At 49.2% G+C, this 25,787-nt stretch overlaps 9 protein-coding genes across 9 annotated transcripts; 2 read left to right on the top strand and 7 right to left on the bottom strand.

Annotated features, from left to right (window-relative positions):
• Positions 1 to 309: 309 nt before the first annotated feature.
• On the bottom strand, positions 310 to 1,203 carry F4807DRAFT_457851 (uncharacterized protein; the record flags this gene model as incomplete). The annotated part of the gene is made up of 1 exon (XM_048001106.1): positions 310 to 1,203. One exon carries the CDS (start codon positions 1,201 to 1,203, stop codon positions 310 to 312), a length of 894 nt encoding a protein of 297 aa, XP_047856871.1.
• Positions 1,204 to 1,738: 535 nt separating this feature from the next.
• F4807DRAFT_472571 (cAMP phosphodiesterases class-II-domain-containing protein) lies at positions 1,739 to 4,409 on the bottom strand (the record flags this gene model as incomplete). The annotated part of the gene is made up of 2 exons (XM_048003024.1): positions 1,739 to 3,605; positions 4,350 to 4,409. 2 exons carry the CDS (start codon positions 4,407 to 4,409, stop codon positions 2,130 to 2,132), a joined length of 1,536 nt encoding a protein of 511 aa, XP_047856872.1. The 3' UTR covers positions 1,739 to 2,129.
• Positions 4,410 to 5,467: 1,058 nt separating this feature from the next.
• F4807DRAFT_367720 (uncharacterized protein) lies at positions 5,468 to 8,659 on the bottom strand. Its single transcript, XM_047995652.1, has one exon. It carries the CDS (start codon positions 8,266 to 8,268, stop codon positions 5,854 to 5,856), a length of 2,415 nt encoding a protein of 804 aa, XP_047856873.1. The 5' UTR covers positions 8,269 to 8,659; the 3' UTR covers positions 5,468 to 5,853.
• Positions 8,660 to 9,546: 887 nt separating this feature from the next.
• Positions 9,547 to 16,385, top strand: F4807DRAFT_415692 (acetyl-CoA synthetase-like protein). Its single transcript, XM_047997066.1, has 4 exons — positions 9,547 to 10,146; positions 10,298 to 10,320; positions 10,429 to 15,042; positions 15,103 to 16,385. Exons 1-4 carry the CDS (start codon positions 10,087 to 10,089, stop codon positions 15,842 to 15,844), a joined length of 5,439 nt encoding a protein of 1,812 aa, XP_047856874.1. The 5' UTR covers positions 9,547 to 10,086; the 3' UTR covers positions 15,845 to 16,385.
• A 625-nt stretch (positions 16,386 to 17,010) lies between these two features.
• Positions 17,011 to 18,816, bottom strand: F4807DRAFT_367846 (catalase-domain-containing protein). Its single transcript, XM_047995654.1, has 2 exons — positions 18,246 to 18,816; positions 17,011 to 18,188 (listed from the first exon to the last, which is right to left on the bottom strand). Exons 1-2 carry the CDS (start codon positions 18,610 to 18,612, stop codon positions 17,062 to 17,064), a joined length of 1,494 nt encoding a protein of 497 aa, XP_047856875.1. The 5' UTR covers positions 18,613 to 18,816; the 3' UTR covers positions 17,011 to 17,061.
• A 766-nt stretch (positions 18,817 to 19,582) lies between these two features.
• Positions 19,583 to 20,060, bottom strand: F4807DRAFT_367837 (uncharacterized protein). The gene has a single exon (XM_047995653.1). It carries the CDS (start codon positions 19,975 to 19,977, stop codon positions 19,675 to 19,677), a length of 303 nt encoding a protein of 100 aa, XP_047856876.1. The 5' UTR covers positions 19,978 to 20,060; the 3' UTR covers positions 19,583 to 19,674.
• Positions 20,061 to 22,141: 2,081 nt separating this feature from the next.
• On the bottom strand, positions 22,142 to 23,050 carry F4807DRAFT_450472 (ADP-ribosylation factor-like protein 1; the record flags this gene model as incomplete). Its single annotated transcript, XM_048000135.1, has 4 exons — positions 22,142 to 22,162; positions 22,292 to 22,699; positions 22,857 to 22,895; positions 22,976 to 23,050. The coding sequence occupies 4 exons, from the start codon at positions 23,048 to 23,050 to the stop codon at positions 22,142 to 22,144; spliced, it is 543 nt and encodes a 180-aa protein (XP_047856877.1).
• Positions 23,051 to 23,738: 688 nt separating this feature from the next.
• On the top strand, positions 23,739 to 24,683 carry F4807DRAFT_415709 (ribosomal protein L39e). Its single transcript, XM_047997067.1, has 3 exons — positions 23,739 to 23,866; positions 24,000 to 24,100; positions 24,211 to 24,683. Exons 1-3 carry the CDS (start codon positions 23,861 to 23,863, stop codon positions 24,257 to 24,259), a joined length of 156 nt encoding a protein of 51 aa, XP_047856878.1. The 5' UTR covers positions 23,739 to 23,860; the 3' UTR covers positions 24,260 to 24,683.
• F4807DRAFT_415711 (uncharacterized protein) lies at positions 24,684 to 25,400 on the bottom strand. The gene has a single exon (XM_047997068.1). It carries the CDS (start codon positions 25,305 to 25,307, stop codon positions 25,065 to 25,067), a length of 243 nt encoding a protein of 80 aa, XP_047856879.1. The 5' UTR covers positions 25,308 to 25,400; the 3' UTR covers positions 24,684 to 25,064.
• Positions 25,401 to 25,787: the final 387 nt, after the last annotated feature.

Genomic DNA, 25,787 nt, shown 5'->3' on the forward strand with positions numbered 1-25,787 from the left:
TTAACTTAGGCTAATGATGGACCTACCGATACAGTATCTACTACGACAGCTACTAGACTTTTAGAATATCCCGAATGTCCAATTCTACATAATTAAATACTAAATTAGACATGGAATGTGTGACAATGTTATCTCAAACCCCCTTTTCCTTATGGATAGGCACAGTGGTGTGCGTTGGTGATACGAATCTATTCATGAATTTTATAATCACGCCCCAATTACCACTACGCCTTAGCGTTCTATATACCCCTGAAAGTCGACCAAACATACCATATAAAAGTAACCCCAAGGCGACACCTTTTTAGTAAATCACTTAGACCCGTCCCCATTCGTCTTCTTCAACTTCTCATAGCCCTCCCTCCCACCAACATCCTTCTCGAAGCTCGGCCTCAGAATCTCCATAGCCTCCGTCACGCGGCCGTACGTGATCCCTCCCAGTCTACTAATCGGCCGCAGCACCTCGGGATCGATCAAATTGCGCTCCTCATTCAGCGCGTCCTCGCGCACCCAGAAGCGCGTGCCCTCAAGCACGACAAGGCAGCCGCTCTTCTTCCCCGGCGTCGCCCTGCTCTCGAACTCGCGGACGCTCTCGAGCTTGCACTCCACGCTGAACACCGCCTCCCGCACCCGCGGGGCCTTCACATCGACAGTATCAAACACGGGCGTCAGCCCGCTGATATCCCACTCGGACACATCGTACGGGGCATCAACGCTCGTCGCGTTAGCCGCCTCAACGAAGTCCTCGCCAATAATATTAACCACGCACTCCTGACTCTCGACCAGGTTGCGGAGCGTGTCCTTCGGGGTCGCGAGGCCGGACGCGATGCCCACGACGAACAGCGGCGGGTCGTGGTTGACCATGTTGAAGTAGCTAAAAGGGGCCAAATTCCGCGTCTTCCCGTCGGCTGATAGCGACGACACGAAGCCGATGGGCCGCGGCACGATCCCCGAGATCAGCAGCTTGTAGTTGAAGGGCGCCGGGCGGCCCGCCTCGTACGGGTCGATGCACACGTGCTTCCTGTCGCCGGCGTCCGGCGCGCGGGTAGCGTTGGCCCCGGACCCGAGAGTCCACGACGGGTCCGCCGTCTTCGTGTACCGGAAGCGCGACTCCTTGTCCCAGTCCGGCCGCGAGGCCTGGACTCCGTTGAAGTCCGGGTGCGGGTTCCGCTTGATAGCCTCCTCCTGCTTGGTTGAGACGGACATGTTGACGAGCTGTTGGAGTTTGAGAAATGCTAGTTTAGTAGCAGCTATGTAGGTGCGGGGTATCCTTCCTAAAGGACGGATTGATAAACTTGAGATAGACTGAATAGGGGGCATAAATGTCTTATAAAATGTGAGGACGGCTACACGCGGATGGGTTAAAATCGCTATATTCCGTTCAGCTTAAGACGAGCGGAGAGCGGCCGATATGCAGAGCGACTTCTAATGCCGATTGCGGTGGCGGAATTAAGAGACGGGGCGGGATAGCGGAGGGGAATTGCCATTTTATTATTCACCTATGTAGGTAGGTACAACCTATCACTTCGGCCCAGAGACTTACTAATACCTTGCCTTGGGAGCTACTGCAGCAGGTAAGGGACCAAATACCCAATTTGTAATAATTAGCGTGTGCTGACGTCGTAGAGTCCCTAGGTGTATTATTTATCATCTTCACAAGTTATGTAATTGCCCACCCACCTAAATAGTTACAAGCTACCGTCTTCGAAATGCGTAGACTTATTGGAATTTATCAGGCTTTGTCAGATCGCGCATAAGAATTAAAAATATTCCCAATTGTACAATCTCACCGGATGGGAAAGAAATTTCAAGCCACCGGGAGGCGGGTGATCAATAGCCCGGTTTCATCTTCTCGCATTGATGTATACCTCTTCTGCATGATGCTGAAGCTCTGAGCTCCTTTTGCCAGGTATCTAGAAACTCCTAACGCCTACCGAAAATATATCGACCGCCCTGTTCATGTAGATAGCTAAACCTTCGACGCCTTGACCGTGACGTTTAGCCAGATGGGTAGAAAGGAAAAAGGCCCCTATTCTAGATAAGCAACGCACAACTCCGACCCACAAATGCCGCAAGCCACATCCCGTTGTGCTATATGTAAACACCCATAGCCGTATATGCAATGGAAGGGGTCAAAACAGGAGGCTTTGTCCCATTTTTGAAATGATAAACTCGCAACCCAATTCGGCCTCCTTTTCGTGGTCAAGCAACTCGCGCAATATCGTGTCTCTTGGTTTTTCCCCACCATGGAGTTTCTCCTTGACGTGTATAATGACCACCTTCAAACCTTTAAGGGGGTTTGGCGTCTTACGTAGAGGAGGAGGTGGTGTCATGTTAGCTTCAAAGTCCTTCAAGCTCATTTCGGCCGTAGGGGTCGTGAGAGGTGGGGAGTCGAGGCCATTTTCACTTGGTGGTAATGACCCCGAACCCGACAGTCGCGGACGAATTGATTTTGGTGACACGGGCCCATCGTCCCCGCCGGACCTTGCAATAACTCGATTCGCTCTTCTACTCGCTTCCTCCAGCTCCCTCTTGCGTTTCTTATTCGGCTCAAATTTGGCTGGAGTCTGACGAACTGACTCAACTTCTGCAGCGAGCACCTTCATCTCTTCGATGATGTAGCGGGGAGTTAGATGACCGAATAGAAGGTCATCGGTCTGGCTGTCATCGTAAGAACATTCGATGAAAATGGCTGCAAGATTGCCGTCTGCTATTCTCGGAGCCGCTTCTTGCCAGACTCCAAGGTTCCTCGGTGAAAGTGAAATACTGTCGGGCTCTACGTCGCCAAACATTAGAACTTCCCGACCGCTGACCGAATCTCGGATGAAGTATGCACTCGAGTCATAAACACACATTGATTCCGGCTCCTGTCCTATCGATGGGCGTCCAATGCCTGATGATCTGAGAAGAGGAGACGGCCCCGACGCAACATTATTACCCTGGCCCACTCTTGGCGATGCCATTGATGAGATGTCTACGCTACCAAAGCGAGAGGAAGACGTAGAACCACGGTGTGTATGCCTCTCTATACAGTGCCCGTGACTGACACTAAAGACTTTTACTGTCAGATCATCGCTAATCTCTAGGTACCCCTTACCAGCCCCTTCGCCAAGAGCTGGACTGCCTCCCTCAACAAGGCGCGTGTAAGTTACAAGACCGGCGCCATTGTTCTCATCTGATAAGTTTGGCCAAATGACATTGTTGAAGATATGCGTTTTGAAAGCGGAAATGGTGGAAGGTAATCCCGCAATTCGCTTTGGTCGCGTCCCTGGGAGACCTGCAGTGTTTATTACGAAGCCGCTGATGTGGTCGAGATGTGGGTGAGTGATTAGGTACGTGTCAATGAGATGTCTTGTTATGTAAGCGGCATTGGCAGACGCGCATGTTGATTGGACCTCCAAGCCAGCAAAGGGGCCCGACTCTAATACATGAGGTAATGCAACATGGGTTCCGAGTCCTGAGGGTTGTGTTTCTTCGAGAATCCGAGTAATAGCGGAGAGATGGACACCGGCATCGAGAGCAACTGTTGAGCCTCGATTCCAACCAGATCTAACCGATCTTACGAGGAAGGCGGTGACATTGTGCTCTTGTGGTCCACCACCCGAGCCCTAACGTAAATGGATATTAGTATTTAGCTTTGGACGAAATCTTGAGATAGCTGAAAATCGATCTATTGACCAAGGCTTTGATATAGCAGCTGGAGTTGTATAGCCATATTCCAATCCCAACCTAGGTGCATAAAGCAGGCAGTGTAGGGGCACCTGCAGGGCGGATAAAGTCGGCTTTTGTGACGTCACCCCCGAGATTGCCTTAAAGAGGTTATCGACAAGCGACACACGTGACCTATCCCCATGTTACATCCAATATCGGGTCGGGTATCTGCTCCAGTTTTGGCGTGCTTCTTTAACATTTGTTTCGGTCTGGCCATCGAATCGACCTCGAGTCCAACGGATGGACAGCCAGCTTTGTCTTGCTCTAATTATCTCCGGGAATAAGATAGTTGAGAAGACACGGGTTCTAATATTCGAAATTGACACAAAAGAATATTTCCGCGGCTGAAGAATGATGTCGCCTTGTTGTACGGGAAGCTCTCATTTATCTGACCAGTCGCACCAGATCGAGCCAATGATCTCGGCCACAGCGGATTTAGCACTTTTGACCCATCCTATTCGATATCGAAATCTCGAGCTTCAGATCGGATCTCACGTGCAGACGTCCCAAGTGGTCGAGGTAACAGCGCGAGCAGCGGAGCTGCTTTAGCTTTGAAGGGCGAATCAAAAGCCGTCACCGAAGCAGATTGATGTATTGGATTCCATGAAACCAGATATTGAAATGAAACAAGTTTTGCTTACCAGTACAATGACCTGCAAGGCAGGCTGACATGCATTATTCGCACCGTCCTGTTTGGCCATCTTTTGCGACAGGTCGTAAATGCGACGGTTGCGCTTTCGTTTCATTCGGTGACGTACGGGATTGGAAGTGTTGGCGCGGTTCGTGTGGGTGAAAACGGATATTTCAACTATTCCTCACTCTCTTTAAGATGCGAGATATATGAATGAGGATTTTAAGGAGGTTTAGCTCGGGACGATGCGACAGTGCGACAATGTTGAGACCACTATATTTTCCGTCTTTTTAAAGGAAGCGCGCTACATCATCGTTCTTCAGTCAGGCTCCCAAGTTATCTCTCGTCCATAATCCTTCCGTATCGCACACGTGACATCCCAGCTCCAGCAATGTCCAGCCCCTGGCGCAAGTCCCTTATTCGGTCTTTTCCGGTTTCTTCGCAATATTCTACTAATTCCCTGATGAGAAAGACAGAGTAGAGAAGGGTGGGAGACGACAATGGGTCTTCCAGCTGGGTTAAAAATTAGAGGAACTTCCGGCTTCTTTAAGGTTGATCGCAGACAGCTAAAGGCACGGGATGTATGTGTGTAACGCAAACTCGACGGCGTCCTTGCCCCTGGGTCGCAGCTTTTCCGAGTTGGTTCTAGCGTCCAGTGAACATAACGGGGCGCAGCTAATCGGAGACTCCACATCGAGGCATATCGAATTCTACTATAGGCAAGTTCAATTCTTAGGACCATTCTTAACCTTCAGCTAAGGAATTCCAACTTTTAGTTCCGATAGGGATGTCAACCGATGGCAACCTGGCCAACTCGCTCCTCTCGGCCACGCCGACAGCCAGTATTAACAACAACTCACTCATGTCCTTTTTATTTTCCTGTTCCATCCGCGAGCCGCATTCTCTTTTATCCACTTTACATATGACACTTGGAAAAGTTTGGAGAAAAGTTGGTCTTCCTGATACGATCCTACCCCATTCTGCTGTTCTCGTGGTATTGTCTTGCATTCCTTTGCCTGATATTGACATATATCTGACCTCTAATTGTTACTCGTCTTTGTCTCGGCTCGGGACTCGTGGGATTGCTGCCAACACATATACCTCTTAATTCCGAGGCCTGTTACAACTATACATGCTCTCTAGGATTTCTCCGGGTACAACGTTTAATGCTTACTAGTTGGCTTTGTTATATTTTACGGGTATATTTACAATCCGTTGTTGTAAGTGAAAATGTAATTGTGTAGGTAGATGATTGATTTATGAATTAAGTAATAGTAAATAGGTAAACATATTCGCCATACTCCCTCGCCTTAAACACGTTGGGTATATATTGTCATTCGCTTTCTCATAACTCGTTACTCACCTCTTAGGCCTTACCTCATTCTGCTGCTGCTTACCTGGTAATGGCGAGAGTCTAAGTCTAACGAGTGATTCGACACTCAATCGCCCGAAGTTCCTCTTCGACATTTGCCTCCAGGGCAGCCAATTCCCGGAGTTTCCTCGTGAGAGAGGTTTTACTCGTCCTCTTCAGGGTTGTAATCTGCGTCATCAGGATCACCGAAAAGATCATCGTCTTCTTCGGATTCTGAATCATGCGAGCCGTCAACCTCGATTTCTGCGGCTGTGTTAACGTTATCACCAGTAGGCAACTCACCGCTTGGCATTTCCTCGTCAATTATGTTGAAAACGGCGCTATCGTCGAGTTCGACCTCATCACGATGGCCCAAGTCTAGGTCTAAGGGCGGAAAGTCAGCTGGTAAGCCATCATGCTCTTCGCTTTCCACGGACGGGCCATTATCCCTGTTTGCTTGCAGGTGCTGGCTGGCGTCATGAGGCAGTGGGATTTGATCAGTCGGTGTGTTTGGTCTTGGGCTTCCCGGGTGAGATAGTCTCCGCCTCTTGGTCTGGGGCTCTTGAGCTTCTTGGTTGTTAGAATAACTGCCCTGCTGGTCTTCGAACAACACTTCGTTCCTGTCCCGCTTTTGTTGTGAGCGGTCTGCAGGAACTGGTCCTGGTTGGTACAAGGCTGCCGCCATCGTTTGGTTGAAATTCGTCGCTGCCATGGACAAACCGCCGCGAGGTACTGGGAAGTTCATGGAAGAAGGTTGAGGCATCGGTACGAACTCAGCGCTAGGGGTGAAACCATGAATATAAGAACCGGACTGTGCACTTTGCGGAGGTCTGTCCATGTGTAGCCCTGCTGAAATCGGAGAATCTGTGTGCCCAATTCTCTTGACAATTCCCTTCTTCTTTCTCTTACCTTTTGCGTTGAGATCTGCTAAATATTCACGGGCCCCGGGCCGCGGATCTCCGTTCCTATCCATTAAACCCTCGGCCATACAGTCCTTGAGAAACCTTAGCTCGACGAGGTCACCTTTATGCTTCGACATGTCGGCGCCGCCTCTACTTTCCCGCATCTTGACGCGACCCTCGCTGCTGTGCTCTAGTGTGTGGCATATGAGACGGTAACTTAGGGACTGCTCGTAAGAGCGATCCCTGTTCTTGCCATGTTCCAGAAATTTAGGGTACTGATCTCGCCACCAGAGGTCTAGCTCATTTCGAATCTCGGGAAATTGCCGTGATAGCCTGCCCAAGTTTTCCTCGCGCTTGAAGTCTCGCTCGTCTGCGCGGACGTCGAGGTGATGGAAAGCCTGGACGAGATCGAAGTGCTTTTCGAAGCAGAAAAGATGCGCGTATCCGGCGTTGTGGAACGGGTCGATCGCGTCTGCGTCCACGTTCGTCCTCTCATCAAAGATGACGCGCGGAAACCCCGCCCTGATCGTGTGATTAGGATCGGGACAGTCTGCAAATCGACATCTCTGAGACTGGGACCCGTGGGGGTATCGTTCGTTAGACTGCGACGCCACCCAACCGATCCAGATGGTTAGACCTTGGCGAGTCTTATTCTCAACCTCCGGTACATTTGGTAGAGGTTTGGGAAGCTCAAAGTCTTCATGTACCTTCGGGCCGTAGAGGTACCAGCGCATCTCCTTCTGACTATAGGACCTGCCCCGCTCGAGCTCACCATATTCCGTGTACTTAAACACGGGACGGCCAGTCTTGTCCTTCGGACCCCAGCTTTCAGGCGGGCTTAGCGGAGGTCCGTACCACTCTCGGGGGTTGGGCCGAGGTTGGTTCTTCCGGGTGACTCGGGGTATCCTATCGTTCTTGAGCGATTCCCCGTTGGGTCCTTTAGTGGGTCGTTTTAGAGGAGGCTTGTGATATATGATGATAGGGGAAGGGACTCTACTTCGCCGAGCTTCAAAGATCTTTGGATCCACAAGAGACGAGTTGAACGAAGGAGCGATGCGTGCCGGGGGTAGATCCCGAGGTTGTGAACCATTTCTAGTGACTATGTGATGCGTCGGTTGTGCAGTTGGGGGTAGAGCCTCCGGTAGTACGTACGTAGCGTCGGCCGTTGGGTATGCTTGTTCGGGTGGTGGATATTGCATAACGTATACCGGGTATCCAGCTCCGTGGCCTAGGTACGGGGGGTTAGTCGCAGGCAGATATGGATACTGAAAATTATTTTGAGGGAAGTTCATTGCAGGAGCGTAGTTTGACATGGGAGGATAGGGGGCGTTATAGACAACATTACCATTCGTGAAATTAGTCATAGGATTGGCGACTGGATAATTCGTACCGTGATTCTCCGGTGGCTGTTGCTCAACGACTACGTCTGCAGTGGCATCATAGTCGTTATCTAGCAACTTCGGATCTATGCATTGTGAGAGAGACTGGGAAGACACCTCGTCAACCCCACCTTGATCTACGGGACCTGGTTCGGAGTCCTGCGGCTCAGAAGGCTCAAAGAAGGAAAAGAACCCCTCAGGGGCTTGGATTTCATTACTGTCGAAGTCGATTTGGTCAAAGATATTCGACTCATCGGCATGAGTTTCTGTTGGCTCCAGGCCGGTGTACTCTGCCATGGTTGGCGATATACGGTCCTGCCACTGAACAACGAAAGATCTAGCTTCAAGACAACCTTGAGCGAAGTAACCAGCACTGCTACGCTACCGGATGAGTTGTTCAGTGGTAACCGAAACCACTGAGTCAATTGGTGAATAAACCCAAGTCACAATCACATCGAGAAAATTGCTACACTATATAAGACGCCCAGAACATTGTCTTGTTCCATCAATGAGGCATTGTTCCCACACAATCCACATTTTACCTTGTTGAGTTTAGTTGACCATAACAATGCCCTAACAACACTATAACAAGACTATTGTCTCATCACAAAGAGATCAGAAAGCGAGAAGAGATACAAAGCGGCCCTATGTTATAGGGAAGTCACTGCTTGGTAACATAATTGCAAGTATTCCACGGTCAACTACGCGATTATTTGCTGGCTTGAAAACACCTATTACATAGTTAGTATAAGATGGCGTACAGTGAGATCGAGGATTTATGATGAGGTGAATATAATCAGTAGAGCTCAATGCATTTTCTCAACAAAAAGATTCAGAACAGGTCTGTGAATGCGTTGGTTTCATCAGGTAGGGGAATTGGTATTGGATTGAATAGAATAGAGCTTACCGGACGGGACCGACGTTATCGTATATTTATCCTCGATAACAAGGACAGCCAGGGGATAGGTCAATGACAATCCCTCGAGTTCGACAAAGAGCTCAAAGGTGTTGTCGACAACTTTCTATATTCCATGTTCAACAGTATGAGACTTACAAATGTTAGACTGAATGGTGATAGGCTACACAGCGAACAGCATCCTCTTCAAACCAAGGTGTCTGATGTCATCAAACTCTCTGATACTGAGTTGAAGACTTCTGTTCTTGCAGCTTACCCTACCTATGTTCTGAACGAGGCAAATTTTCGTTGTCCGAGCAAAGGCTAGAAACTCAATAAATACATCGAGAGCCGTCTGAGCAGCCATGCTTAGATGAGCGTTAAGACGATGCATAATGTTGGGGCATAAGAAGGCAATCGGACTTCCTGCAAAAATCTTTCGAGGATGGTAGCCTGGTATTGAAAATGTAAATTTCAGAGTAGAGGGTTGAAAAGAGAAAAGATGTGAAGAGTGAAAAGTTTGGAAATTAGATTAGATCGATAGGCTTTTACATATTGCGGCTTAATAGGTTTCGCCGTATTCCGTTCCAATAAAGGCGGGTCTTCCTCGGTTCCTGCCAGTTATACCACACAGATGTACGAAGTAGTTGGGCAGTTGGGGGAAACTACAGGGCTTGAGAGTCTCGTATTGCCGCCTCCGTGCCTTCTTTGCACCTTAATAAGCTTGTAATAGCCAATCATCACAGCTAAACTCGCGTAAGATAGAGGAAGGTACCCAGATACCAGGTACCCTTTGCCCGCCCACCGACTGTGCGACTGTGTTAGCCCTGGAGCAATCAGGGTTCACTTTGAAGATCTCTAGAATCGAATTATCCCATACTCCCATTTTAACCTTTCATTAATGAGTCTTTTATTTTCCTCCCCAAATACATGTCTAACTCACTTGCAGTAATTACTGTGGCATTACTATGATACCCTTATTCTAATTATCTAACCGAGCCGTAATTGGTTGGTTTCTTTTGCCGTTGCGACTGGTGTAAGAGGGAGACATTATCCCCTCCGAAACCATTTGACGTCACGAGCCTTGTCTGGTTCGTCTGGTTTGTCTAGTTAGGTAGGGATTTCATTTTGCTTTTGGAGCGGGTGATCCGATAGAAGGCTCGGTTATCAGTCTTGCGCGCCTCTTTTCTCTTCTGCGCCAGAGTCTACTAGAAGTCGACATGGCGCAATTGAGTGCGGATTTGCAAGAAAAGCTGGACGAATTGGAGAGGGAGTTGGAGGTAAGCTGCTGTCATTTTGCTTCTCTCCTCCCCTTATTCGGTTGGCGATGCCTGTGATACCCGCCGGCACGCGGGGTACAAGACCCAACATAATAGAACATGGTAGCGAACCAGCTCGTGAAACCCGAACTAACGGCGATTCGTGATCTAGGAAGGCGATATTACAGAAAAAGGGTAAGGCCTCGCCCACTACTGTGGTTTATAACATAAGATCTTCTCCTGGACACATCATCCGACTTCGCTCCTATCCTCGGCTTCGTTAACGCATCCCTTTACTCGCAGCTTTCAAAAACGACGGACCCAGCTACTCTCGCAATATATCAGCCCGAGTGCTTTAACTGATGCGACAGGGGGCTTACGAATACACTCGCCCGACGATGACGGCCCGAAAACGAGCGAGGGGCACCGTGACGCCGCATATGCCGCCTTAAACACCACCAACCCCGATCCCAATGAACCCTATTCTCCCTCGACCATTACATCTCCTGTCGATTGGCGGCCCCAATCTTCCGGGCCGCTGAGCCCCGGTTCCTCCCATGCTACCGAACATCCAGCCGGGTTGCTAAGACCCGGCGGTCCCATGGCTGAGCAACGTCCGACCTTGACACAGCGCGATTCCCTGTTCCTGGGCCCGTCTGCTAGCTATGCACCACCAATGGGTTCCGATCCTCCCACGCGCTCGGGAACGATGGTCTCGGGAGACTATGCTTTTAAACCGGAGCACCAAGCAGGATATGGGCAGCAGCCACCTAATGCTTATGGTAGTCGAGCTGGAACTATGTTGGATTCTCAAGTATATTTCTCCGACTTTGCTGGTCAACAGTCTTATGACCAGGGCCCCAGCGGCGAATATGGTGGAGGGGTTCACAGGTACTCATCCAGTGATGCCTTCTCGCCCACCGCCGCTATGGCCCCACCTATGCTCACTGCGAACGATTTGCCTCCTCCAGAAGCGTTGGAGTACCAGATGCCCCTAGAGCCACGGGAAGTACCATTCGCTATCCACGACCCGCACGATGAGAATACAGCCATGTCTTCGTTCGACAACATCGCTGCCGTATTAAGACATAGGGGGCGCACTAATGGGAAACTTCCAGCCTACTGGGTTCTTGATAGTCGAGGAAAGGAAATAGCCTCTATCACTTGGGATAAGTTAGCATCTCGGGCGGAGAAGGTAGCCCAGGTCATTCGCGACAAGAGTTCGCTATATCGTGGCGATCGAGTCGCTCTCATTTATAGGGATTCGGAGATCATAGACTTCACTATAGCACTTTTAGGTTGCTTCATTGCAGGCGTTGTGGCAGTCCCTATTAATGATTTGCAAGACTACCCAAAGCTGAATCTCATCTTAACCTCTACCCAGGCTCATTTAGCTTTAACTACAGACAACAATTTGAAGTCCTTCCAGCGAGATATCACCATGCAGAAGCTCAATTGGCCTAAGGGAGTCGAGTGGTGGAAAACCAATGAATTCGGAAGCTACCATCCAAAGAAGAAGGACGATGTGCCCCCTTTATCCGTCCCTGATCTAGCATATATCGAGTTTTCTAGAGCACCGACAGGAGACGTTCGAGGTGTGGTGTTAAGCCATCGCACAATTATGCATCAGATGGCCTGTCTTAGTGCCATAATTCAGGTCGTTCCTAGTGGGCAGGGGGATACCTTCAACCGTGCCCTTCGCGACAAGAATGGACGTCTAATAGGTGGAGGTGCCAGTAGCGAGATTCTCCTCTCATATCTTGATCCTCGCCAAGGTATCGGAATGATCTTGGGTGTGCTTCTCAACGTCTATAGCGGACATACGACTGTGTGGGTAGAAAACAAAGCGGTGAATTCACCCGGTCTCTACGCCCATCTTATTACCAAATATAAGGCTACGCTTATGGTTGCCGATTACCCCGGTTTAAGGACTGCTGCCTTTAATTACCAACAAGATCCTATGACAACGCGAAACTTCAAGAAAGGCACGGAACCAAATTTCCAGCATGTCAAGTTGTGTCTGATCGATACTTTGACTGTGGATAGCGAGTTTCATGAAGTATTAGCTGATCGATGGCTCCGACCACTGCGAAACCCCAGGGCTAGAGAAGTTGTTGCACCAATGCTTTGCTTGCCCGAGCACGGAGGTATGGTGATTAGCATCCGGGATTGGCTAGGCGGAGAGGAGCGCATGGGATGTCCGTTGAAATTGGATATTGATACCGAGTCAGAATCAGAAACTGACAAGGATGAAGAGAAGGAGAAGGACAAGGAAAAAGAGAAAGAGAAGCCATCGAATGGATTCGGCAGTCTCCTCAGCGGTGGCACAACTACCTTGAAAGAACAAGACGCAAAGAAAGATCTTGGTGAGGTGTTGTTAGACCGAGAGGCGCTAAAGACGAACGAAGTGGTTGTTTTAGCCATAGGCGACGAAGCACGAAAGAAAGCTGCCACCGAACCAGGCACTGTTCGAGTTGGCGCATTTGGATATCCCATTCCCGATGCCACCCTTGCCGTCGTTGATCCTGAGACGGGGTTGCTCTCTTCGCCTCATTCCATAGGAGAAATCTGGGTTGACTCTCCATCTTTGTCTGGAGGTTTCTGGGCCTTGCCTAAACATACGGAGCAGATCTTCCATGCTAGACCATACAAGTTTGAACCGGGAGACCCGACACCTACTCCTGTAGAGCCCGAGTTTCTCAGGACTGGTCTCCTTGGGACCGTCATCGAGGGCAAGATATTTGTACTTGGGCTGTACGAAGACCGAATCCGACAAAAAGTTGAATGGGTTGAGCACGGCCACGAGATCGCCGAGCATCGATACTTCTTCGTGCAACATATCGTTGTCAGCATCCTCCGGAACCTGAACAAGCAGGTATTTGACTGTTCCGCGTTTGATGTATTTGTCAACGATGAGCATTTGCCGATAGTGGTACTGGAGTCATCGGCAGCCTCGACTGCCCCAGCGACGTCAGGTGCTCCGCCTAGGCAGCTGGACACCGCGTTGTTGGACACGCTCTCGGAAAGGTGTATGGACGTCCTAATGCAAGAGCATCACCTCAGGGTTTACTGTGTCATGATTACCGCACCGAACTCCTTACCCCGAGTAACGAAGAATGGCCGACGAGAAATAGGAAACATGTTGTGCCGTAGGGAGTTCGATCTTGGCAATCTTCCCTGTGTTCATGTCAAGTTTGGCGTTGAGCATGCGGTATTAAACCTACCTATCGGCGTAGATCCTATGGGTGGTATATGGTCGAATCTAGCATCAGATTTCCGGGCAGATTTTCTTGGACCTGCAGACAAGCAATATTCTGGAATCGATAGGCGTGAGGTTGTCATTGACGACCGCACATCCACTCCATTAAATAACTTTTCCAGCATCACGGACCTTATCCAATGGCGAGTAGCGCGCCAACCGGAAGAGCTCTCTTACTGTACAATCGATGGTAGAGGCAAAGAAGGGAAAGGTATTACATGGAAGAAGTTTGACACCAAGGTTGCCGCTGTGGCTCTATATCTCCGCAACAAGGCCCATATACGGGCTCGCGACCACGTGATGCTCATGTATACACACTCCGAAGACTATATCTTCGCTGTCCACGCTTGCATCAACCTTGGTGCCGTGATCATACCAACTGCGCCTATGGATGAGCGACGACTAAACGAGGATGTGCCTGCTTTCCTCCATCTTATTAACGACTATGGCATTAAGGCTGTCCTAGTCAACAATGAAGTGGATCACTTGCTCAAGTCGAAGGCTGTCTCCCAGCATGTCAAGCAATCCGCCCAGTTTCTTAAGATCAGTGTTCCTAGTGTATACAACACCTCCAAGCCCCCGAAACAGAGCAGCGGGCTTCGAGACCTCGGTATCACAATAGATCCTGCCTGGATACAACCGGGATATCCGGTTGTAATTTGGGCATACTGGACGCCAGATCAGCGCAGAATTTCAGTACAACTTGGTCATGATACTATTTTAGGAATGTGCAAGGTCCAAAAGGAAACCTGCCAGATGACCAGCTCTAGACCTGTCCTTGGTTGCGTCAGAAGCACCACGGGTTTGGGTTTCATTCACTCGTGTCTAATGGGCATCTATATAGGCACGCCTACTTACCTGCTCTCGCCAGTAGAATTTGCACAGAACCCCATTTCACTATTCTTGACGCTTAGTCGATATAAGATCAAGGACACATACGCGACACCTCAGATGCTGGACCACGCTATGAACACGATGCCCGGCAAAGGATTCACGCTCCACGAGTTGAAAAACATGATGATCTCAGCCGACGGTAGACCTCGTGTCGACGTATTTCAAAAAGTCAGACTTCACTTTGCAGCTACCGGCCTCGATAGAACAGCTATCAATACCGTATATTCACACGTTCTGAATCCGATGGTCGCGTCACGGTCATACATGTGTATTGAGCCTATTGAGCTTTGGCTCGACCAACGAGCCCTTCGTAGAGGGTTGATCGTTCCTGTGGATCCTGACTCGGAGCCGAAGGCCTTACTGGTCCAAGACTCTGGCATGGTACCAGTCTCTACTCAAATAGCCATTGTCAATCCCGAGAGTCGACTCCTCTGCACTGACGGAGAGTATGGTGAGATCTGGGTCGATTCAGAAGCATGCGTGAAAGCGTTCTACGGGTCCAGAGATCCCTTTGACGCTGAACGCTTTGATGGGCGTACTATCGACGGCGACCCCAGCATTAGTTACGTCCGAACCGGTGATCTTGGCTTCTTGCATAACGTCAGTCGGCCTATTGGACCGGGCGGTGCCCAAGTAGACATGCAGGTGCTCTTCGTACTAGGAAACATTGGCGAGACCTTCGAAATCAACGGGTTGAGCCATTTCCCGATGGACATAGAGGCCTCGGTCGAGAGATCTCATCGCAACATTGTACCCGGCGGCTGGTAAGTTCGACTTTGATAAAAGCAAATAAAACGAGTTGATGTAGCTGACATAAATCATAGCGCTGTCTTTCAGGCTGGTGGCCTTGTGGTCGTCTTAGTCGAAGTATCACGAAAAGCATATCTCGCATCCATCGTCCCAGTCATCGTAAACGCTATCTTGAACGAGCACCAAATAGTTGTCGATATAGTCGCGTTTGTGAACAAAGGTGACTTCCCTCGCAGCCGTCTTAGTGAGAAGCAGCGAGGCAAGATCTTAGCCAGCTGGGTCACTCGGAAGATGCGCACAGTTGCTCAATTTGCCATCCGCGACCCGGACTCCGGAAGTGTAGAAGGGGGTGACGGCACAGGAGAGAACCACCGTGCTAGTGTGGGCAGTGTTCGAAGCAGCAATGCACCTGGAGCCAGTTCCCTAAGGAATATGGAGCATGCGCCGCAAATACTGGAACAGGAAGAACTGGACCATCAAATGAACAAGATGTCGGCCTTACCTCAGCCAGCCGAGCTCGCCGGTAGCAGTGGAGTGCCGAACATGGACACCCGGCCCGCTACGAGCGGTAGCTTCAGAATGCCGGAAGCTGGCCAATTCGGGGACAGGGCAGGGCCGCAAATACCAAGACGGCCCCTGCCTCCGCAGATCCGCCTGCCGAGTATGGAAGGCCGCGGATCGCAGGGCGAGAATATGTGGGATCCTGGACGAGTTCCAAGCCGAGGCCAAGAAGAGGATGAGTGGCAACGCGATGCTCTGATGCACATGAACTTGGCCAATCAAATGCCGCACGATGCTTATCCGAGGCAGGACTAGTGGTCGCAAGCTTCAGAGCGGAGGGCTTTCTACAGGGAATTCAAGGGAGTAAGGGACAAACCATGGTACTACCGCGTCTACCAACGACCACCCACGTGACGATGGTTCGTTTCTTTGATGGTTAGGTAATCATACGACTCGGACCTGGGGTTTTTAAGTTGGGTTTACTACATACTTGCTTTATTGCCGGTTTGTTAACATGAGAGCCCGGGGCGCGGTGGCTTAGGATAATTGCGTTTTCGAGCAGCGGCATGTATGATGTCGCGGTGCTTTTTCTTCTTCTCCAATAGCATGACCATGAGTTTTCTGTACCGCTATGCAATATATCATACCTAGAATAGAGAGTGCGGATAGGATTCGTTCTGTGTGCATCGTTGCATTTTGTTGATATGGTATCCGAAGAGTGACCAGGGGCTCTAATTCTATGAATTGTGTTCTGCTTAGGTTCCTACTTCTACTAAGCTAAGTCTGCACCCATCGCGTTAAGGGAAATGGATATAGGGCACAATGTCACCTGGGATATGTCGACTATTAAGCAGACTGGCCTACTTTATACGTAAAATCCTATCATGTTGAGTCGATACAAATTATAGCGTATCGCTATGAAAAACCTAACGATGTTACATGGTATGACCTAGGCGTTTAGATTAAACATACCAAAGATGATCCCTTCATGTTCTACATAGTCGAAAAGGCTCTAGCTATAGCCTTCGTGGGTTGGATCCTATGACTATAATAGTCAGGACGTTTAAGTAGTAGGTATTCTCCATATACTAATAGACGCTGATGATACTGTCTCTCCCAACCGAATTATGAAATGGGGGGTTATCGAGCATCTTGCTCCATGCCTTGATTGACAGTCATATAATAAATTTATCTAGGCTTATTAGATTGTGGATACTATACCACATCTGCTAATTACGACAGTCGAAGGGTGGATATAGATGACGAGTCGTCAGTCACTCTCAATACCTCATAGCATATCCTCTTTAGTAGGAACATCATTCGCTCTGGTCCGAGATGAAGCCAGACAACGACACGAAATCATAGGCATATTATACATGGTATTATTCAATTCTCACATTATATTGACTAGGTATCTAATGCGACAATAGGCAGAGCGGCAAGTTCCTTTTTACTGTCTTAAGTCTTGGAATCTTTTTCATTCTTTGAATACATCATTAGACCCTTTTCCCCATAAGCTTTTTCCATACTCATCATAGCTTGACGTTCTTCTCGGTCGCGGCCTTGATGGCGGCGCCGAGCTCGGGGTTGACCTTGGTGAACATGTCGTAAGTCCGGTTACGGGTGTCGACGTGGGCGCCGCACAGGTGGCCCGCGACGTTGCCGATGAAGTTCTCCTGCTGACCGGGGGTCCGGCCGAGGACATTCCACAGACCGTTAGCCTGCTCGTAGTCGTGAGGCTGGACCTGGTCGAAGAGGTCGCTCACGGCGGCGCCGGCCCACTTCTCGTGGGGGTTGACGGGCTTGATCGTCTGGAACGTCAACGGCCGGTAGCTGCTGGGGTAGTTGGGGTTCGCGCCGTAGTTCCCGTTTACGGACATGGCACCGTCACGCTGGAAGGGGTTGAAAGCGTGGAGGGGCGCGTTTACGGGGATTTGTTGGTAGTTGACACCCAATCTGTGTCGGTGGGTGTCGGGGTAGGAGAACAGACGAGACTGGAGCACGGGGTCTGCTGACGGCTCGACGCCGGGGACAAGGTGCGACGGAGAGAAGGCAACTTGCTCAATCTCGGCAAAGTAGTTCTCTACATTCTTGTTGAGTGTCATCTTGCCAAATCGTCGCAGAGGCACCTCGGCCTGCGGCCAGACCTTAGTCAGGTCGAAGATATTCCACTTAAATTTCTCAGCCTGCTCTGGCGTTAAGGTCTGTACGTAGACTGTCCAGCTCGGGAACTCGCCCCTTTGGATGGCCTCAAACAAATCTTGAGTAGCATGGTCGGGGTTTTCGGAAGCTAGCTTACCAGCCTCCGCATTATTGAGAGTCTTGCTTCCTTGGTCAGTCTTCAGGTGGACCTGAACGTAGACGAAAGAACCATCGGGCTTGATCCACTTGTGGGTGTGGCCAGAGTACCCGTTCATGTGACGGTATGAGTACGGGGTTCCTCTGTCGGAGAAGAGATGCATGACCTGGTGGATAGACTCTTGGTGGGTAGACAAGTAGTCCCAGAACATGGTAGCATCCTTCAGGTTGGTCTGAGGGTTGCGCTTCTGAGTGTGAATGAACAATGGGAAGTTGGAGGGATCTCGAAGGAAGAAGATAGGGGTGTTGTTGTAGACCCAATCCCAGTTGCCCTGTTGTGTATAGAACTTAATAGCGAATCCTGTAGCGTCCAATTAGCATCGGTTTACATGGTTATTTTAAGCAGTATATCTCATACCTCGAGGATCTCTGGCACTGTCGGCCGAACCTTTCTCGCCACCGACGGTAGAGAAGCGAATTACAAGAGGAGTCTTCTTGCCAACGCCATTCAACATATCAACAGTGGTAATGTCGCTGATATCGTCGGTGACTTCGAACTCTCCATAGGCTCCAGCTCCCTTGGCGTGGACGACACGCTCAGGAATACGCTCGCGGTCAAAGTGGGCGAGGAGATCAATCAAATGGAAGTCCTGAAGCAGTAAGGGGCCATGTGTACCAACTCGCTGCCACATAGAGGGATGCTCAATGGGGTAGCCATTGGAGGTGGTATACACCGGCTTCTCATTGTACCGGAAGGTAGACGCAGGCTTCTCATTGGCGACCATGATTGCGGTTTAGGAATATGGAAGGATATGTAAGATGATTATTAATGAGAGGGGAAACGTGAGGGTATTTTAGAAAGCAGGCTATCGAAGCAAGGCTGTCAAAGCTCAGGGGTAATTGGTATATTACCCCAGACACAGACTTCTCTGAAGATATGGAACAGATAGGTAGCTCAAGCAGTGCAACCAGAGGAAACAGAAGTGTAGAATCGAGACAAGAAAGGGGGGAGGGTGAGCAGATATATAAATACCTGAGCTACCCGCATCCTGGCCTACCTGAACTACCTGACCTACCTGACCTCCCTCGTCTTACCGGGGCTTTGTTAGGAGAACAGACATGTCACTGTACATTACATTGACATGTACAAGGACATGGATATCAAAGGTTTCAACGTCCGCTGAACCCCTCCCTCACTGCTTGCACGACTCCAACTCTTCATCTGACCACTTACATACCGGCAACGCGACTGTCGTGCTCGGTATGCGCCATAGCTGCATGGTTACAAATGGGGGATTGACGATGAGCAGGGGTTGGTCGAGGTGGTCAAAGTAGAGTGCAAGGAGAGTCAAGGTAGAGTGTTCAGGGGGGAAGAAAAGGCTAGGCCTAACCTTGAAGTGGAGGCGAGGAAGGAGCAGAGAAGTATTAGGGAAGCGAAAGAAGTGACGGGTCTGGCTGTCTGGTAACTCTGGTAAGGCACTACGTAAGTGCAGAAAGTGGGGTAAGTATCTAGAATAGAACTCGCCAATCAGGTAATTGCTAATTGTGAGCTTTCGATTGCCCCGCCATTTGCCGGCATCCCTCCGACGCTTTTCGAACCTCTTCCTGACTATCAATCCACATATATGTATATGTACTCTCTTTCCCATCGTATACTTCGTCATAACCTATGGAGGTGACTTGGAGCATTTCTATTTAAGTGATACCGCTTGAATCGAAAAAGGCGATCTAATAATTTAGCAATGGCATCCCGGGAGTAGTTCGGCGTCTCTCGGTGTTTTCCTTTTTTTTCTTCCATGTTCAAGTGAGTCAATTCCTACCTCTGTTATACCAAGGACGACTTAGCCCTAGCACGCCGTGTACGAAATACGCGACGCGTTATACGTATAAAAAATCATTAATACAGTCCACATCCGAGTATGCGGAGAAACTCGCAACGCCACCAATCCAAAATGCACAAAGACTATCCCCTCATAGGCATTAATAGCGAGAGCCTCCTGATCACACATGGGTCCAATTCCACCTCGACAATCTTCCATGTTAAAGAAAACGACCCTGGTGGCAACTCTTATGCTCCTTGGGACATACTTCATACTGTGCTTGGATGTCAGTATAGTCAATATCAGAACATTTACCGCTAAAACCCCCATCGACGCGGGATTCTAACCACCCTTGGTCTTCAGTTACTTTAGTGTATTTTACCGGCAGATAATAGTGAGTTGTCAACCCGTCTTTCATCGAACCATTCTCGCCCACCAACATCTACTGCGACCCCTCCATTACCTTTGTAGTAGGCAGGGCATACACTAGCAGGTGTTACATACTGTACATGGCAGTCTTCGGCAATCCGATCGCCTCGGAGAACCACGAGCTCTTTTGGATATCGCTTACTATAGCTCCCTCAATCCTTCCAGAAACGCGCACGGCTCCGGACGAGGGCATGATAATATGATACCCAAGTTCCATTCTCATATGGCTCGAACCCGAAACGGTCCATGACATCATATAGCGTACCCTTTCGCCAATTGGCTTTGCGTGATGCAAACCGCCCAGTCTGCTACATACGATAATTACCTACGATACACGTATATACAGTATGTGAAGTTTACATTCTATAAGAGGAGGGTAGTTCTCTTACGGCTTTACTTATCCACCGATTCACCTAGAACCGGATAGTTCCCTTCGTTGTACCCGCTCTTCCCGGCTTATTAATGCTTGTAACACTCTGAGACAGCTGATCTCTCAAAAGAATTACAAATTACGAATCTGATCCCAAGAAAATGCTATGCTTGAACTAGATACACAAGCTATGCGAAAGCCTGGAAACCTAATTCTTGGCTCATCGCACGCGTCGCCATTTTTGCCGCTTTGCACTATTAATAAGGTGCATTTCGCCCTTACGCTCCTACCCCACAGGCACCGGCTTGACGCGGGGTCTCGTGGCAACGTGATCGGGCAACTACCTAAGTGGGGCCGAAATATACGGCGAGATAAAGTCGGCCGATAATTTCAATCGCGGCTAGCTAATCGGGGTAGCAACTACCTTCTTTGGGCTGCCCACCCCTTTCGATATATGCAAATGTCCATCTACGTACCATAAATATACTTAGCTCGATATGTATATGTACCGGCTCCTATCCCGAACCAGCTATGCGTCGCCGAAATATAGATCCGACGTTCCCCTTAGCTCCGTGGCGCCCACGTGAAGAGCTAGGGATCTTCCATAGGATACTTGAAATGGCCTAGGTGACCAGAGAAACCTGAGCTTCTAGAGTTCCTATATCGGCCTTTTCTGCTTCTTCCCCAGACTTTTGACGATGGGATCTAATGCAATCGATGCTACATATTTAGCTCTAAACGGTCCGACGGGCTCCGCGGAATCCAAATATAGTACGTCATTACCTTGAGGACGCCTAGATATATCAGGAAGTTCAGCGCTTGTGACTCAACTCCTAGTTATCTTGATCCACAAGGCATACGCAAGTTTTTCAGGACAAGGACCGAAGATAATCAATATTTTATTAGTCTAACAGGTTTAATTCCTAGCTCCAAGCATGGCACCGTTGGAACTAGTTTCTTGTCTGCTAGTTAGCTCGAGGAGCACCGTGCTCTCGATAAGTCGATGACTCGTATATGACCTCACCGTCGAGGTGAGAATCGGCGAGTGGCTCCCTGTTCTAGCTTTGAATTAAAATCACGAACACCATCATTCGGGGAATCACGATATCCACTTCGATCGGCGAGAGCTTTTTGGGCATTGGGCATGAACAACGCGTATCTATGATAATCAAAACATATCTAACGTAACGTAACGACTGTAAAGGGGCCGACCCCTGACCTGATATTATTCCACCCGGGCTACCGGGACCGGAGTATCCGTCTGACTTTCTATCTTCTGTGGGAGTAATTAAAGAAGCCTATTGGGGTTCATTGTTGCTGTATATATAAAAAAAGCCCGATATGACAGGCCGAGTCGCGAGCCCACATCATTAATAGACGCCTGAATTGATGCACACGTGTCTTGATATTCTTCATCGATCTTGATATTCATCGTTCTCCCCTGCTCCCCTTCATGAGGCTCCCATCGAAAAGTCCCGTAGAACGCCATGTTTGCCCACCCCAATCAACAGAAGTACGGATACCATAGCACCTGATGGTCGTATCGACCTACTTGCCGGAACCGTCTACCCAAAACTGTACGGATGCGATACCAATGAGAAATAGTCGAGATGCCAAGAATAGGCTTGGTTGTGACGTTCACGTTTATGTGGCCGATGAATGTTGTACAGAAGGCGTCGTACGAGTCTCGGACGTTTAGTCCTGCGACACGGTTTGCTATGTGACACGTCAGCCATATATTACTTTTTACCCCTGAGATTCAGGTCAAGAAACAGATCGGTGAAACGTGATGCGCCGTTATCTTTTGAAGACCGAGACGCTGGCACGGGCTTGAATATAACTTACCACCAACCAATCCATGCCTTCGTTGACACCGCTTCCGTCAACGGCCGAGCACGCGACAATGCTCCAGTTGCGATCCCTCAATTCGCCCAGTCGCAAAGCCTCGGATATCTCTCCCGCACCCTTGGCACCAGGTTGATCTTGCTTGTTGGCAAATACCAGGAGCGCGGCGTCCCTCAATTCGTCCTCGTTGAGCATAGCAGCCAACTCCTCGGCTGCGGTCTGAAGACGCTCGATGTCCGTGCTATCGACAACGAAGATGACAGCGGCCGTGTTCGCGTAGTAACACCGCCAGTAGGGCCGGATCGAGGTCTGTCCACCGAGGTCCCACACGTTGAAATTTAGGTTCTTGTATGTTACCGACTCGACGTTGAACCCGATCGTGGGGATTGTCGTTACTACTTCGCCTATCTGTACACAGCCTTAGCCGTTAGTTCTTGAACCCCTGAATCCGCGTCCGCCAGCCCATCTAAGGGAGGCGAGAAAGGGCATGATGAAGATAACGCAATGTAAGGCGACGTAGATGATGCAGGTAGTAAATAGATGATATGTGAAATAAATGGCTGACCTTCAATCGGTATAATAATGTCGTTTTCCCGGCGTTATCCTGCGCAAGATCACGAATCAGCTCGTACTGCTTCGCCACTAGGAAGCTTGAACAGGGGGTAACGGTAGGTAAGCTCGTACAAGACCTAGGATTAAGATTCTTATCTCCTTCTTCGCCCAGAGCAGGCCGGATAACCACGATACACTTTGACCCATCTTTGCGTATGTATGGTTTTGTCCACGCAGGAGCTCGGCGCTCTTTTTGGGGGAAAGGGGGAAAAGGAGTGAATATGGCCACGCGATCGTATACTACTTGCTGCTCTACAGCTGCCTGAAACCGGAATGGAAACTAATGGGGATTAAATGAAATAGAGTTTCTAAATCTTGCTCGGTTCGTCAAAGGAAAAAGGAATTATTTCGTAAAAACGCGTAGAAAAAAGATGGGTTAACTATCTGTTAATAGGAAGCTTGTGTTATTTTTTTTGTTTGTACAATTATTGGTCACGTCAAGCTTTCAAGATTCGCTTTGAAATCTTGCGCAGAGGCTAAGAGCACAAGGGTTCACCCAAGATTGGCTTTCTAATAAGCAAGGGTCCCGTTTTCCAAGGTTTAGGGAGGCCGCCACAAAGCATACACGCCAATCCTTGGCATCGGTGTCTAATGGCAGGTGCCAGCCCAGCCGGCAGATCTACCACCCACTCTGCTACTCTGCCATTGCCCAAGCAGATGCAGACTTGGCCTTAACTTATCTCTTATCGGGATTACAATTCGATGGAATGGAGCCTTACCTATTCGGGTCGCTCATGGTCTGTGCTCCTTAATAGATCACGTGCGTAGACACATAGGTACAACAAGCTACTTACTACCGCACGCACAAATTCGTTTTGGGGTTGGAAAACCCTCGCATCAAACCAAAAATTTCAAGCCCGCGTACTTGATTTGATCTACTGCTCCACCCTCCTTCAACTCTTGACTCTGTCAACATCACGAACAATCTCGACATTCTGATCAGCACAAGCAGTCAAAATGCCGGTATGTATTATTTGTTTTCTCAAATGATTGAATTCTTCTTCATGCAATTTCTTAATAGTCGATTCGCATAATTATCTCGTCTGCGAAATACGCATAATGTCAGATCGCACATAGCTAACGAATTCAATCGCAGAGCCACAAGTCCTTCCGAACGAAGCAGAAGCTCGCCAAGGCGCAGAAGCAGAACAGACCCATCCCTCAATGGATCCGACTCCGTACTGGTAACAGTATAAGGTACGAATAAACCTAGCCGATCCCCGCGAAGATACCCCAATGTCAAGGCCAACGGTCAAAAATGATAGACAGAAGCAGGAAAAGAAGCAGGATACTAACTAGAACTACAGATACAATGCCAAGCGAAGGCACTGGCGCAAGACCCGTCTCGGCATCTAGATGCCTTTCTACGACCCCATCTGCATCGGTTACATCTGTTCCTGGGCGCTCTACCGATTTTCGACATGTCACCGTCACTATCACAAAACTCGGCGACTAGGCGATGTGTGGGGTACGGAACTAGCAGTGGATGATTCAAACATCGGTTGACATTGTTTCGGTGGACTTTCTAGGCAGACAATGGTAACCCTCGATGTCAGAGGGGAAAACATGGTGGCTCTGCAGGCGAATCGGTTTTCTTCAGGGCTCATCAGTTCAGATTTGCATGGCACCGGTCAATAGGGAATGAACAAACACGTTTGCGGAAAATAAACGTGATTACGAAAACACTTATTCTACGAGTTGAACTGACGTATACGTGATTGACGCATCAAGGCCTACCGTAACAGTTCAAATTTAACGACCACCAATAATCAAGTCCGAATAGTGCAGGTAATCAGGTAAGGAAAGGAAAGGGTCAATTTCCTGCCCATACTATCTCCGTATCCATGCCCTCATATTTCCGACCGTTATGTTCCATCTTCGGGGGGTGAAGTCGTGAAAGGACATCGGAAGCCTCTTAGCCCAGGGTCATTAGTTTATCGCGAAGTTATAGAGTACAACGAAGAAAAAGACGTACCTGCGACGATTCATGGCGAAGACTAGGGAGACCTTGAGTATCTTAAGAAGATGTAGGTTTGCAAATGGTGATCATCCCTTCTCAGCTATATAAACGAGTCGCGCAAAGCGCCATCGAGGTCTCCTTTTATAGACGAAAGGTACATTATGCCGTGTTTGTCATTGGTATCCGGCAAGTCGCCGGCCCTTAATAGCCCAGGTAGGCGACGACCCACTCGAGCAAGAAGGCGACCCCCGCGGCGAGGATGATCGTAAGCGGGATCGGGTGGACGTACCACTGGACGTTAACTCGAAATACTCTCAGGTTGACCTGCACCGCGCCCATGTGGCAGGTCGAGACGAAGTCGAACAACGCGATGTAGGCGCCCAGCACCATGAGGAGGCGCCCGAACATCACGTCGACTTCGACGAGGCGGGCCGTGATATCCATGATTGATGATTTGACGGATGCGGACTACAGAGAAGAGGGAAAGGGATTATCTGGTTGGCACGCGTATGGGTGGTGGCTGTTGGTGGTATCAGGTGGAAGAGTTGGATGGGTTTCGAAGTGAGGAAGTGATGATGAGACTGAAGATGATAATAATGCCTTTGGAGAGAAAGGTAAACATGTTTAAATTTCTACTAAGGAATATTCTAAATAGGATACCGGTATGTTCTCACGACCTGGCGTTAGTGTGGCCGTCGAGAAAAGGGGGTGTGTATTGACGATGGTTATAAACAGCATTCTATATAAGGCTATACGGGACTCCTCCGCAAACTAATGGAATGGCGATAACAGTAACTACTTAGTATATAACTCTGACTATATTGTATTTGTCAAGGTTCTCGGAATCGATATTGGCCGTTCTCGTCCTCGTTTTCGCAGAGGTAGCAAGTGTATGGAGTGCGGCTCATAGACAATACTCATGCC

This window comes from Annulohypoxylon truncatum (assembly GCF_022578515.1).
Source record: "Annulohypoxylon truncatum strain CBS 140777 unplaced genomic scaffold F4807scaffold_7, whole genome shotgun sequence".
Taxonomy (NCBI): domain Eukaryota; kingdom Fungi; phylum Ascomycota; class Sordariomycetes; order Xylariales; family Hypoxylaceae; genus Annulohypoxylon; species Annulohypoxylon truncatum.